Source organism: Emys orbicularis, chromosome 10 (assembly GCF_028017835.1).
Source record: "Emys orbicularis isolate rEmyOrb1 chromosome 10, rEmyOrb1.hap1, whole genome shotgun sequence".
NCBI classification, from domain to species: Eukaryota; Metazoa; Chordata; order Testudines; family Emydidae; genus Emys; species Emys orbicularis.
Window position 1 is genome coordinate 17,929,741 of NC_088692.1, and position 14,684 is coordinate 17,944,424.

At 43.9% G+C, this 14,684-nt stretch overlaps 1 protein-coding gene across 2 annotated transcripts in view; it reads left to right on the top strand.

The window, feature by feature from the left end:
* Positions 1–14,684, top strand: part of SYT17 (synaptotagmin 17) — a 75,812-nt gene that overhangs the window by 10,181 nt on the left and 50,947 nt on the right. For both annotated transcript variants that reach the window (XM_065412742.1, XM_065412741.1), the window contains 2 exons: positions 3,640–3,788; positions 4,234–4,853. In XM_065412742.1, coding sequence (XP_065268814.1) covers positions 3,640–3,788; positions 4,234–4,853 — 769 coding nt within the window. The remainder of the gene's footprint in view (positions 1–3,639; positions 3,789–4,233; positions 4,854–14,684) is intronic.

Here is a 14,684-nt window from a genome sequence, read left to right on the forward strand (position 1 = left end):
GTAGATCACCACCTTTAGGCCTCTGTTCCTTCTCTGCCCCCCCCCCCCACCCCGCTAACCCATCTGTGTGGTGATTCTTCAGTTCCTTTGGGGAGCTGGACTTTGCAATGTGCAGCTGATGTGGACCCCCTTTGTGGGCTCCAGAAGTATTCCCTTCCACCTGCGTCTTGGATCCGCACCAGTTCCGCTGCCTCTAGGATCCCTCCTGGTTAACTTTTGCAATAAATCATAGTGAAAAAAGTTATATTAAAGGACCCTGTTCTGCAATCCTTTCTTATGCTGTGTTACATATAGTCAGACCAGCAGCCTCTAGGGACTATCAAAGTCATCAGCTCTCATGATATTTTCACAAATCTTACAAGTTTAGGGTTTGTTTTGTTTTGTTTCCTTAAAGATTTTTGTCTCTAGAAGCTGGGCAGCAAACTGCTTCAAAATGGCTGCTGTCTCCCATTACTTTTCATATGATTGAATCCAAGATGCCCTCAGCTAAAATGGCAGCTTCTATTTCCTGTATGTAGCCCAGGCAAGAGATAGTGAGGGGATAGGGGAATGTATGGTGGTAGCAGCTGACTTTATCCAAGGAATATGGAGGGGGTGAGGAGGGAGGGAGGCTGAGAGATAGACTGTAAAGGAAAACAGGCATAGGGAAGGAGATTTGGGGGTATGCTAATATGGGGGAGATGCTGGGAGAATATGGGTGACTGAGGGGAAAGGGAGAGAATATATGTATAGGGGGTAAGGAGACTGAGAGAGGAGGGCTGGAAAGATGGAGAGGAGAATGGAGAGGGACAGAATGACACCTCAGGAGATAGAAGAGAGAAGTGGTGCCTTTTGCCTGGTCTTGTTGTTGTTTTGGGTGCAGGGAGGTGGGGAGGTTTCTAAATGTTTGGAGTTTGCAGTACTGCACTCATCACGTGAGTAAGTGCTACTCGGCCTGAGTAAGAGTTGCAGAATTGGGCTGTGCATGAGCTATTTTAATGTGTATATGTATTTCAAAACTGCTCCGAGGTCTGGTTACACTAATTGTTTTTGCATGGTAGATGTTCCCATACTATAGTGCTGGGCAGCAGTATAACACCCTGATTTAAAAAGATCCACATTCTGCCTCAATGCATTGAGTTTGGGGAACAAGTAAATTTCTTGAGTTGCCCCTTCTCCCCCTGAAAAGTATCTAAAAATGCCTAAGGGCTCACAACTAAGAGCATCCAATCCTCCGCTCCTTGTCCACCTGACATGGCCATTGCTGTCATATGGGGTGTGCTTTCCCCCCCACTCAGTCCTTCTCATGGTCTCTAGATGAATGGGAGCAATCTTGTTAATGTCTGCGTCGATCCTCCATTCTTTGTATCTGCAGCATTCCCATAGTCAGTAGTAGAAGCTCTGGGTATGCTAGGGAAGCAGGATTGGGCCCAACTGCTGTGAAATTAAGTAATTTCTTTCAGTAGATGTTGACTTTTCACACTTCCTGAATTTTTACAGCACCCTACAACATCAATGTTAAAAGAAGTATGTTTATCTTGCTGAAGCAAATCTAATTGTATTGACTTGCACACATGGCAAATCCTTATTGTGATTTCATCATGATTGTTTGCTTCCTAGCCTTAGCAAAAAAATTGGCAGGGAATTGGGGTGCTTGTCAGCTCTGCATATTATGAAATCTCCTACATAAAAACTCGAAGATAAATACTGTGTGTTCTGCAAGGTTAAACTGAAATTAGAGCTCAATTCTCCTTAACAAAGGTTCTGATTAAATATGAACAGAGCTATTCCAAACACAGCCATATTCCAAACACAGCCAAAGTTTATTTGAGGAAAAATTATTGTGGTTCAGTAGCAATTTCCCTGCAAAGGGTCACCTGCTTGTTACTTAGTTAATTCACTATTATGTTTAGCATGTGTAGAATATCCTTAATGATTTTTTTTCTGATTCTTTTTGCCCCTGCTTTGCCCCCATTCTGTAGGCTTAATTTGCAGGCATGTGAATCATAATAAGTATGTTCAAATCCTCAAATCTGTGTCTTGGCATGAAAAGCAGACTTTTATGCTCCTAAGTATTGATTTTTATATCCAGTTGAAGGATTTAAGCAACTGCGTTTGAAAGCTGGGTATTGTCAGTCCATTTAATGTATGTTTTTAATTTGCTATCAAAAATCTATTAAATATCAATGGACTGTGAAGCTCAGGTGGGTTCAGATCTCCAAGCACCACAAGATCCAGATCTGAACTTCTTCCCCCAAACTTGGGGGAGAGGTAGTTTCAGATCTGGAATTCTATTTTTAGTCTATTCCTAAGTTTGGTTTTAGATTTTTGAGTTTACTACTTGCTACAGAATATCGTTAACAGCCTAGTTTCATCAGTGGTTTGTGAGGCAAATGATTCAACATATTTATTTTATACCTGACATAGCCAGAAATATAGAAAGAGTGAATGAGGAGCAAAACTCAAGCACTGCTTCTATCTGATTTGCTTATTTCATGCTGAACTTTGGCTGTGCCCAGTTTCTATTTTCTGAGTGTTCTTTTGTCTTGTGGCTTAGCCAGAAAAGTGTATTTTATCTTGGTACACTACAAAGAATGAAATACTGTTTAAAAAAAAAAAAAAAAAGGTGAGATTCTGATCTCAATTATGTCAGTATAAAATTGTTCTTCCATTGACTTCATTGGACTTTTTCCAGACTGTCACCAGTGCAACTGACATCAGAATCTTGAACTATAGATTTTTGTTCCTGTCTGCTCTTGCTCTTCTTTGAGGGAAACTTAAGAGGTTCTGATTTGTTCTGTTTAATGTGAGTTGCTGCAATTTGTGGGAGGCTGAGATTTTCACTGAACTTAATTTAAATCTTCTACATAAAGTAACAAGGGGATTGCTTGTGGACTTTTGTATGATCCCATTCTCATAATCACTTTGAGCATTTTAAACCTTCACAAAGTTTCAGTGAGGGGCGTGTAACCTTTCTTGCTTATTTAAATTCTCCCACAAATAAAACAAGATATAGCAGAATTATTGTCCTATCCAGTTATGCAAAAGAGTGAATAAAAAGGGGACAGGAACTGCTTAAAAGGTATGTCAACAAATCCTGCTTTACAGGGCCACATTTCCAAACTTTATGGCTCATTTACTACCATATATTAATATTAAACATGATGTGAGAAGATTGATCATGGTTATTTCCCATGCTATTCATAGTGTGACTATCCAATCGTAATGAAAGCCATAATTCCAGCACTATACCCTAAATATACAGCAGTAAGTAATGGTATAAATATTTTCACTACATATATCAATAATGCTGCAAGGTCTGTATCGCATGGATGTATTTGAAACAGGAGCATATCTATATAGATGTGTGTTAAAGTGCCTACTGGTGTATATCCTTGCTGTTGCTAGTAAGCTTCATTACATTTTAAGAAGTCTGAAAGACAAAATAAAGGATAGAGAATCCATGCTTTGTAGGGCCTTGAAACCATAGAGTTCAGCACTCTTCTGTTTTCCAGCTAGATCTGAAGATGAGCTCTAGCATCCATGATATTCATCCAGGGTTCAATCTAAAGTATCAGAGAAGAGGGCTTTTTATCCTGTTTGTTATGTGTACAGTACACTTACTGGATTCAGACATCCAGAGGTCTTTCATTTTCACAGGATAAGCAATCAAAATGAGGACAAAGACGGAGACTCTGATAACACAACCAGCGAGCCACCTCCAACTCCTCAAGACTCTTCTCCTGACAGAAGGCGATCATCTTCAGATACATCACGGTCCACTTACAGCCTCACAAGGCGGATTTCAAGTAAGGCTGTCAGCCATACAAACTTAATGTAATGTCCCAAAGCTTAGGTTAGTGCCAACTTTTAGAGAGAGATCCAAGTCAAGCCTAAGGTATGTTGATTAAAATCTTAAACTGTTCCACAAAGAGACTGTGAAAGGGGCCAAACGTATATTTTTGCTAAAGGATGAATGTGACAGAATCACAGAGTTAGACAGGGGCAGGGGAGAGAAATCTATTTGATGTTTTCACTTAACGATTAACTAGTTATGATATTATTGTTTATTTTATTATTTGTGTTGCAGTAGCCCCTAAGGCCCCAGTCATGGGCCAGGACCTCATTGTGCTGGGTTTTGTATGAACAGAACAAAAAGACTGACTGTAAGAGCTGTGGGGCAGAGACTAAGTTGGGATGTAATAAGATCTTTCCAGTTACCGACATTGCTATTTGTATGTTTCTTTTGCCTAGGTCTAGAATCAAGAAGGCCAAGTTCTCCACTAATTGACATTAAACCTATTGAGTTTGGAATCATAGGAGCTAAAAAAGAAATAGTTCAGCCAACTATCTTGAGAAAAACATATACCCCAGATGACTATTTTAGAAAATTCGAACCAAGACTCTACTCTCTTGACTCTAATAGTGATGACATGGACTCCTTGACAGACGAGGAAATCTTATCGAAGTATCAACTGGGCATGCTGCATTTTAGCACACAGTATGATCTGTTGCATAATTATCTAATAGTGAGGGTAATTGAGGCTAGAGATCTGCCTCCTCCAATTTCATATGATGGTTCAAGACAAGATATGGCTCATTCCAACCCTTATGTCAAGATCTGCCTCCTTCCAGATCAGAAGAACTCCAAGCAGACAGGAGTAAAACGCAAAACCCAGAACCCAGTGTTTGAGGAGAGATACACCTTTGAAATCCCATTTTTAGAAGCCCAAAGAAGAACTCTACTTTTAACCATAGTGGATTTTGACAAATTCTCACGCCACTGTGTCATAGGCAAAGTGTCAATGCCATTAAGTGAAGTTGACCTTGTGAAGGGTGGACATTGGTGGAAGGCCCTTGTTCCCAGTTCGCAGGTAATGGAATTTATCAGACGGTTATTATGTAATATTTCTACTTTGTTTTTGTGGTGCCTTTGCTTGTTTGGGGTTAATGAGAGGTTTTTGAATAGCCATGATCATTCATGGCTATTCAAGCACCTTCTAGATTGAAAAGGCATTGGATCTGATTCTAGTCTTGCTTATACCTGTATTACACTGGTGTAAATTCAGTGACATTCTTTTTGATTTACATTGGTGTAAGACAGACCTGAACCAGGCCCACCATTGTGGCTTTAAAGGAACAACATCATAAAGGAGATGAAATTAGAAAGACCTTCTACTGTGCATAATGGAAACTGCTGGAAATTGCTTTGTGAATCTGCAACTTCTGGGAGAGCCTTTCTTGCAGATGCAGGTTCATGAACAAATCCTTCCCTGCAGTGGGCTGTGCTCGCTGTCACTGTAGGGCAGTGGTGGGTAATCCGCTGGCAGACCGCCAGACAGTTTGTTTACATTTGCCCGGCCACCCGCAGCTCCCAGTGGCCGCAGTTAGCCATTCCCGGCCAATGGGAGCGGCGGGAAGCGGCACGGGCCGCAGGGGTGTGCTGGCCGCCGCTTCCCACCGCTCCCATTGGCTGGAAACGGCGAATCGTGGCCACTGGGAGCTGCGGGTGGCTGTGCAAATGTAAACAAACTGTCTTGTGTCCCGCCAGCGGATTACACTGATGGGCTGTAGGTTGCCCACTACTGCTGTAGGGAGTTTATCCAGGCTAGAAAAGCAGTACTATGATCATGAAAACAGAACGATGCTTGGGGTGTGTGTGTCTGTTTTGCCATTGATATCTGCACAGTTAGTTTGTGAGCAAATACATAAGAGACTGGTCCTCTTTGAGACATCTTGGTAGTCCAATTGTCAGAGGATTCTTCTTGTGTTTCTGTACAGACCTAGCTAGAAACATGTGGCCAAATATTGGTGAGGGTGAATTTATTTTCATTGCATCTGTTGACGGAAGTTGAATGTGCAGCATATTCGATTGGATTGTAATGACTCTTTGCACATGTGCAATGTTCTAATCTTCTCTCTGGGCTAGCCCCTGCCCTCTGATGTGTTGAGGGGGAAGATGATGTAGGGTTCTTCGTCTTCCCATATCCTCTCTCAAGACATCAGTGCAGGTTCTCTCCCCTTACTACTCACAAGAATGTTAGGAAAAACTCTTGGCCAGTGCGCCAACCCCACTATGGCTCCCAATGGGATGACAAGCTGGCTTGTGGGAGTGACTAGTTCCCAGGCTAGTTAGCAAGTATGCTGCAGCTAGCAGCAGCCACTAGCGTAAGGGTACATGCTACTCTGGTAAAAGAAGAAACAAATGGCAGTGCATTGCACTACTTCATCTTGAACCAGCCTGCCCTGCTTTGCTATGCTCCCCCCGCCCAGCAGCCAATGCTAAGGGTGGGAGTTTGCCCTGAGCTTAAGAGACACTATACTGTTTAGCATTAGTGTAATACACTTAGGGCTGGTCCACACTAACCCCCCAGTTCGAACTAAGATACGCAACTTCAGCTACGTGAATAACGTAGCTGAATTCGAAGTACCTTACTTCGAACTACAAAGTACTTACCGCGGGTCCACACGTGGCAGGCAGGCTCCCCCGTCGACTCCGCGTACTCCTCTCGCGGAGCAGGAGTACTGGCGTCGACGGCGAACACTTCCGGGATCGATTTATCGCGTCTAGACAAGACGCGATAAATCGATCCCAGAAGATCGATTGCTTACCGCCGAACCCGGAGGTAAGTATAGACGTACCCTTAGATCTCTCTCTCTCTCTCGTCACTTGTTGTGATGTGTGATTTGTCAGTCTTACGTTTTCAGTTTTGGGTAAGGCTGTGTCTGATCTCTCTCTGGTGGTTAACAGCACCTAAACATTCACAGAAGGCCAATATAGCCATGGATAAGGGATTAGTCAGATTCTGATCTCAGGCATGCTGGTGTAAATCTGAAGTAATTCCACTGATTTCACTGGCATTACTCCCAGTTTTACACTGTTGCAACTGAGGGCAGAATGTGGCCCAGGTGTATAACTTGAGTTCAGAAAGCTGCAGAATTAAAATCTATTGAGGCAGTATTTATGTTCAAAATCCCAAAGTCTTGGGGCCTGATTTTTCATTGTCTGGCACCTTGTGTAGGCATCTGCACCTGTGCAAAGTGGTTGGAAAGTGTTTTGCACCCTGTAGACGTCCGGGGTGGGGGTCGTCCCTCACAGGGGCGACTGGGAGCCAGGCTGCCTCACTACACGAGGCTGGGGAACAGGTCCGTCTCGCAGGTCCGAGCCCTGGGGCGGGGCCGCAAGCAACCAGTAGTCCCGGGCTCAGGCCCTCAGGCAGGGGCTGAGCAAACAAACAGCAGTTCAGGGGCTCAGGCCCTCAGGCAGGGGCTGAGCAAACAAACAGCAGTTCAGGGGCTCAGGCCCTCAGGCAGGGGCTGAGCAAGCAAACAAACAGCAGTTCAGGGGCTCAGGCCCTCAGGCAGGGGCTGAGCAAGCAAACAAACAGCAGTTCAGGGGCTCAGGCCCTCAGGCAGGGGCTGAGCAAACAAACAATAGTTCAGGGGCTCAGAATTGGCTTGAGGGTAGGGGAGGAGGAGAGACTGCCACCCGGCGTGGGGTGGCAGGGAGGAACACAGGCCCACTCACTCTACTGTGTTCCAGCCCGGGGCCCTGTCAGCAGCAATCCGTCTGCTGCTGGGTCAGTGGGGATCCTGACCGCAACACACTGACATGGGTTCGGGGTCTGCTATCCCCGGGCCACTTCCCATCTCCTCCTCCATGGGTACCTGTACGTCCTTAGCCTCGTCCGCCATGTCCCAGATCATGGGCTCCTCAGGGCAGCGAGCGCTGGGTAGGTTGGGCGGCTCCTCCGGACCCTCGGTGAGGGGAAGTTCAGTCCGCTCCTCAGGATACCGGGCTCGGGGCAGGCTCGGCCAGTCCTCCTCGGGATACCGGGCTCGGCCAGTCCTCCTCGGGATACCGGGCTCGGGGCAGGCTCGGCCCAGCAGGAGCTCGGGCACCAGCGTCTGTCCTCTCCCGCGGTCGGCCGGCAACTGAGCGCTGGGGCCAGGCCTTTATACTTCCTGTCCCGCCCCTTGACTTCCGGGGGGCTGAGACAGGCGGCGGTGACTCCGCCCACTCTGGCGGCTGTTCTGGCTCGTCCCTCTCAGGGGCGACTGGGAGCCAGGCTGCCTCACTACACACCCCCTTTGCTCTAACTTTGCACTGCTATAAATGCACAAGGGAGTGGAGAATCAGGCCCTTGATTTCTCAATATTATTTATTTATTATGATGCAGATGACTAAGTTTGGTTTTTTTTATAATAAAGCTAGTAGCATGATGAGATTAACAAGAACACTTTTTGTAAATGCATAGGGAAAAATTCTTTCACCAACCAAAGTGAGTGGCTCCATGGGTGAAAATGAGATGTGGGTGTTCAGCTCCACTGGTTAGAGTCTGATATTGGGAGGGGTGGTAGAACAGCTAAAGGGCTCTGTGTTTAAATGCGTAAGCGTTTAACCAGCCTTACAAGGCTTATCTTGCATCCTATCCCTTGTTCTCCCAAGTCTGTATTTACAAATATGCCCTCACATACATGTATGCAGTTCCCATTGATGGCAGTGGACATCACATTGGTGTATCTGAGGGCAGAGGGCCAAATTTTGTTCTCATTTATAGCCATGCAAACCCATTGCAGCCCTGCATTTTTTTTCCAACTTGGCTTTTTGTGTATGATTAATGCTTGTCAGCACATGCTGAAACCATTATGTATACGATATAACAGTGTCATGTTAATGCAAGTTAAGGGCCTGAGTATGCAAGGTGTTCACTGCCTTCAAGTCAAACCCCTTACAGGATCTGGTCCTAACATGTCTGGTGATAAGGAAGTAATAGTATCTACTTCACGCTGGCCTGCATGCTATGGAATCATATCCGCTGCTGATGTAAATGGGTGTAGCTCCAGTGGCTTCAGCTGACTTGTGTCAATTTATGCCAGGTGAGGGTCTGACCCATATGGTGCAATACCACAAGTGTTTCACAGTAGTGAAGAAAAGTTGATGGATTCTGATTAATTACAAGATACATAGTGCTGTTGGGTGCATTTCAGACTACAGTGTATTAGAATTTAGCCCAGTATATGCATATGTGGCTAGTTTGTGTGGGGATGATGGAAGGAGCCTCCTCCACCCATGGATTCCTGGGCAATGGCTGATCCTTGTGCGCGAGAACCTCTTGAGCTTAGTTCTCTCAACATGCAGTCTTGCCCAAAAGAGGGTGAGGTAGGGAGGGGCATGCTCGGGATCATGGCCCCCCTCCCTCTGCCCTTCCAGGAGTGTGGAAAGATCTCTTCTGGTCTGGGCTGTCCCAGGGATTCCAGAGGTATTAGGCCCAATTCACCCTATGTTGTTGTTTTCACTAGTGCAAAGTGATTCTAAAATGCCAACGTTCTGGTTTGGCAGCTATTTATGTCCGCTTTGCACTGATGTGTGTGCCAGCACGAAGTACAGGGTAATGGTGAATCAGGCTCACTGTGCCTACATCAGGCGGAGCTCCTGGTGGGGCAGTCTGCCTCCCTACCAGAGAGCATTGGCTTTATACAGTCTTCTAGTCCAGTGTTTTTCAACCACTGTTCCGCGGCACACTAGTGTGCCGCGAGATGTTGCCTGGTGTGCCGTGGGAAAAAAATATTAAACCCAGGTTGCGCACTGAATAAAGTATTTTATAATTTTTCATATTTCTGTTTACTTACTATTTCATAATAAAGTAATTATAAAATACTTTCTTTGTGTTTATTTGATTCCTATTCAAGAGAATTACTTTATATATAGTCAATATAGGCACAGAGTTAAATTTTTTAACATTTTCTAATGGTGGTGTGCCTCGTGATTTTTTTCATGAAACAAGTGTGCCTTTGCCCAAAAAAAGGTTGAAAAACACTGTTCTAGTCCACATGTATTGCATTAAAGTCAGTCAGTCCAATTCTGCTCTCACCAGGCCAATTGAATTTAATGAGGTTGCATAGATGTAAGCAAGAGCAGAATTTGGCCTGGTGTCTCGAAACCTCTGTGATAATCATGTATTAATTAATCATTACGTTAATGGACAAGGAGAGTTTTGCTGATACATTCGATCTCTTAAGTTGGCAGACAGAAGGCGGTATAAAAAACCAAGCTACAAGCAGAGTGATCTATTTCTATTAGCGTAGCAACTGAAATGTCATGTGGTACATGCATGTTATGTGAAGAGCTGCACTTGTGCAGCTTACTCTTCACTTGCTAATTTAGGGCCTGATCCTCAGAGGTGCAGAGCACCCCAAACTCTACATCATAATCCTGTGGGCCAGATTCTCCTCTCTGTTACACTATCATTGCATCACTGTAACAGAGGAGAATTTGTCCCACAGTATCTGAATATGACTTTTAAAAGACAAGCTATGGCTAGAATTTCTGCTGAGTTTAAAATTCAAGAGTACTTGAACCAGAAGATTTGAGCCCCAATGGACCAATAAAATACTGATTGTGTTCCTGAATGGAAAATTGAAGTTAATGGGCTAAATTCTGCCCTCATTTACCACTGAGCGACCCCATTGACTTCACTGGATGCTTCTCCTTTGATAGTCAGTCAGACCATGCTGTGATTCTGTAGTTCGCTTTTCACAGAGAGAGCCATTCGAGCTTGGATTTTGCGAGGCCTTTGAAGCTAGAGTGATTCCTTTTTTTTAGTTGGGAAGTAGATTTTGTTTTGCATCTTTCTTCCATCAAGCCTGGCTTTCATTTTAAAGGACAGTAGCCTAATCTTTCTCTTACTGAGACCAATTGGCGTTCCAGGTGCTCAGTGCCTTTGAAAATCAGGCCCCCAGGACAGCCAAAACTTTGGCCCTTGAGGTTGAACATTTTGGATTAAATCCCAAGAGGTACTGAACCCCTGCACTACTCTAGCCATCAGTGGACAGATGAGGGAGGGAATGTAGCCATACCACTTAGTGTTCCAGAAATTCTGGGCTGCACTGCATCCCTGAAAAAGCCATTGTAAGCCAGAGCATTACCCAGGGGGAACAAACATCCTCAGGTCAGATGAACTTTCAGTCCTTTGAAACCTGGGACAGTCCTAGTGCTACTGTGTCTGCGTGTCAGGTTGATGAATGAGAGTTGTTTTCTTTAAAAATTAAAATATAAGGACAGTTTAAAATGTGTTTTCGACATCACTTGGTCCATACTACATGCAGCCTAAGCTGGAATGGAGCTGTCAAAAGCACTGGGAAGTTGAGACCATGGATTTTTTTTTTTGATCATTAAGTTCAATAAGTCATTAAGTTCAATAAGTCTTAGTGGTATCAATATTCCTGCAAGAAACATAATGTCCATCAGAGTCCATATGCCCTAGCAGTTCCACCGAATTCTTTTTGTGACCGGAGGAGGGTGAGGGATCAGGGAACAGCTGTTATAGAGGATACACGCAGTGTTGTTGTAGCTGTGTTGGTCCCAGGATATTAGAGGGACAAGGTGGGTGAGGTAATATCTTCTGTTTGTGAGAGAGACGAGCTTTTGAGCTACACAGAGCTCTTCCCCGGGTCTGGGAAAGGTCTTTATACTGTCACAGCTAAATACAAGATGGAACAGATAGTTGAACATAAGTCAGTGGTCCCCAAACTGTGGGGCATGCCACTCTAGGAGGGGCATGATGGAAAAAGTTTGGGGACCACTGTCATAAGTAGTTAGCACCTATTCTAAAGGATCATTCAAGGTGAAGTGGCCTGTTAACACTCTTGTAGTCAGGACAAAAAGGGGGGTTAGTGGGTTAAAGATTGTTGTAATGAGCCATAAATCCAGTGCATTTATTAAAACCATGATTTTTAGTATCTAGCAAAATTATGATTTTAAGCCCCCAGGCTTGTCGTTTGAAAATGTTGTGCAGGGTTCCTTTGAGGATGAGGACTGATAGGTCTGATATAAAGTGATTGCTTTGTGAAAAGTGTTTCACCCACAGGCGACAGGGTGTTTTTGTCTTTTATCATTTTCCTGTGTGAGTTCATTCGAGAGAGTAGTGATTGTCTGGCTTCACCCACATAGTTGTTATTGGGGCATTTCATGTACTGGATGAGGTACTCCACATGTTGTTGTGATAGGCACTTGAAAGGTGTGTTTGAGGGGCGGGGTTGATCATTGAAGCAGTGGAGATGCAGGTTTTGCATCTGTTGTTCTGATGATACCCCGTCTGGGTTCCCGTGTGGGGTGGTAGGTGACAGCTCAAATACCACAGAATATGCTCAAAGGAAAAAATAGATATTTAAATAAGTAAAATATTAATTCATATTAATTTAAAGTACGGTCTTAATATTTTGTAGTGAAAGGGTAAGGTGTATGCTTGCAATTTGTATCTATTATTTTTATAAACAGAAAGTTCCATCTGCAGGATGACAAAAATGGAAATAAAAAAAAATAGTGTTGCTTATACCTGTGCTAAGGAAGCCTTTTCTACTCATCTTATTTTTTAAAAGTGCTGAGTTTGAAGCCGAGAGGAAGCTTCCTGTAAGATCGATGAAGAAGAAAGTTCACTGTCAGCCTTTTTAAATTTCTTGTTAACTACATTTAAATTGAATTTGCTCCAATTGTATCTTCCAAACGAATTCTAGGAATCTTAATACATTGGGAGAAAAAAAATCTGCTTACAATTCAGTGAAACTTGATTTTGCATAAAGGTATCCGCAGACACTTACAGAATTAAGTAGCCATACAAAACGGGTGTGGATTCTTAGTTGCAGTTAGTGGAGCTATGATGGTTTACACCAGCTGAGGATCTGCCCCAGTATGAGACAGAAAGCAATGAATGTGGTAAAACTTGTGTGGTGAAAAATGCTGAAACAGTCAGTCATAAGACCATTAACAGAAGGAGAGAAAAATGAAAAGGCATAGACGAGGAATGTAAAGATAGAAGGCAAGATGTCTGTTTTATGGTGACATTTAAAAATAGACGGAAACTTCATGAGCTGGAAAGATACAGGAAGGCTGGTCCAGATGGCAAGAGCTACAGAGAAGAGAAGTGAATAGTGGTGAGAGAGAGAAAAAGCAAAGAGGACAAGGGTTTTAGAAGTGCAGAGAAAGTGGCTGTAAAAAGCTACCAGATCAGAATGGCAACTACTTTGTGCTTACTGTGGCCAAGTGTAAATGACAACACACAGTGCAAGGCAATGGAGAATCAGGACCGACGGCTGTGAGGCAGTGTAGGGTGAAGCAAGTCCAGGGATGGTTCCTTTAAAAAAGGAGTGCATCTTTAGAACTGGGTCTGGAAATGAGCAGAGACAAGGGAGTGTGGGCACACATCTTGTTGCAAGTGAGAAGGTGGATAGAAGCAAATGCATGTTTTCCCTAAATTAAAGGCATGATCCATCTCCTATTGAAGCTGATGGGAGTCTTTCCACTGCTTTCACTGGGGTTTGGATCAGGCAAGCTCTTTAGCCCTCACAAGATTCATAATGGAATATACAGCTTTTAATTTCTAGGGAGTTGGTTCAGATCCAGCCCAGATCAATAGTGAGCGACATTTCTTACCGTTTGGCTGCTTGTTAGTCAACAGCATGTACAATTATTTTGGCTCAGTTCCCAGGCCAGTGAGCAGGAGTCCACATCACAAAAACCACCATCCCAGCAGACATTTTTGTTATCAGAGATGCTCAGGATTGAAAGTGCATGAGCACTGTTCTGTCCCCTCGGCCCATAGGAGAGATCCCTCCAGCTCAGGATTGGGGCATGTTGGCAGGGCATCACCTCATATGCCGTCCCTGGTCTGTGGATCAATCGAGGGCTTCATATTCTGCCAGGCTGTTGAACCAGTGCCTTTCACAGACACTACATTCACAAGGAAGATAGAGGGCTTGATCCTGTAAGGAGTGGAGCACTCTGGCACCAGTCCGGCGAAGCACTTACACCGGTGCTTACCTTCGGTGGGGCTTAACATTGATCATGTGCTTCAGTGCTCAGCTGAATTGGGGCCAGAGTGCCAGCACCTTGCAAGATTGAGTCCAGAAAGAGGGCCAGTGATCTGCCAGTTCAAATAGTACCAGAGCCAGAAAAGAAGAAATATTTTACCCTCCTTAAATAACTCCATACAATGGAATTGCCTGACTATTGTAAAGTAGGTTGAAAGTACTTGCTATATCTATGCTCAGAGTCTCACATTTCTCTGTAGAGATTGATTAAAATAGAGTATGGTGCACCCCTAGTTTTATCAACACATTATTATTTTTTGAGGGGGAAGGGTGTTTATGAATAGGTGAGTTGAAATGTTTTGGACCAGTGTTGATCAGAGCTGAGAGATCATTATTCTGCATGTGAAAACCCATGTCTTGCTGGTGTGTGAAAATTCATAAGAACTCCTTTTCCCCTCCCCAGAGATTGTCATGGAGCTACGTCTGATAAAAGATGGGGGGGTACTTGCTGTACCTTTCCTTTGAACCTTCATATCGCTAGTACACTTGAGTGGCATTCACTTTTTGGGAACATAGGTTCATAAGTACAGGGCTCAGTGGGAGTCTAATGGGCTTCTTGCTTGAATGTTGCACTCAGCCTTAAAGAAATTGCTTACAAGAGATTCAAGCTTCCAACAGCTCTCTGAAGCTCTAGTTTTGATTCCTGACTCAAGAGTAAACACAAAATATGTGTCCTCATTGTTCCTCTCTGACCTTAACAGAGATATTGATTGGTAAAGAAGAGGGGTAGAGAAATTAAAGACTCAGTTTATAGGTCATTTCTGAGCATTTCTTTAGCAACTTATAATGAACTCTGCACCGTTTATGTCATTTGTTTTGGAAGTCTTCACTTGTGA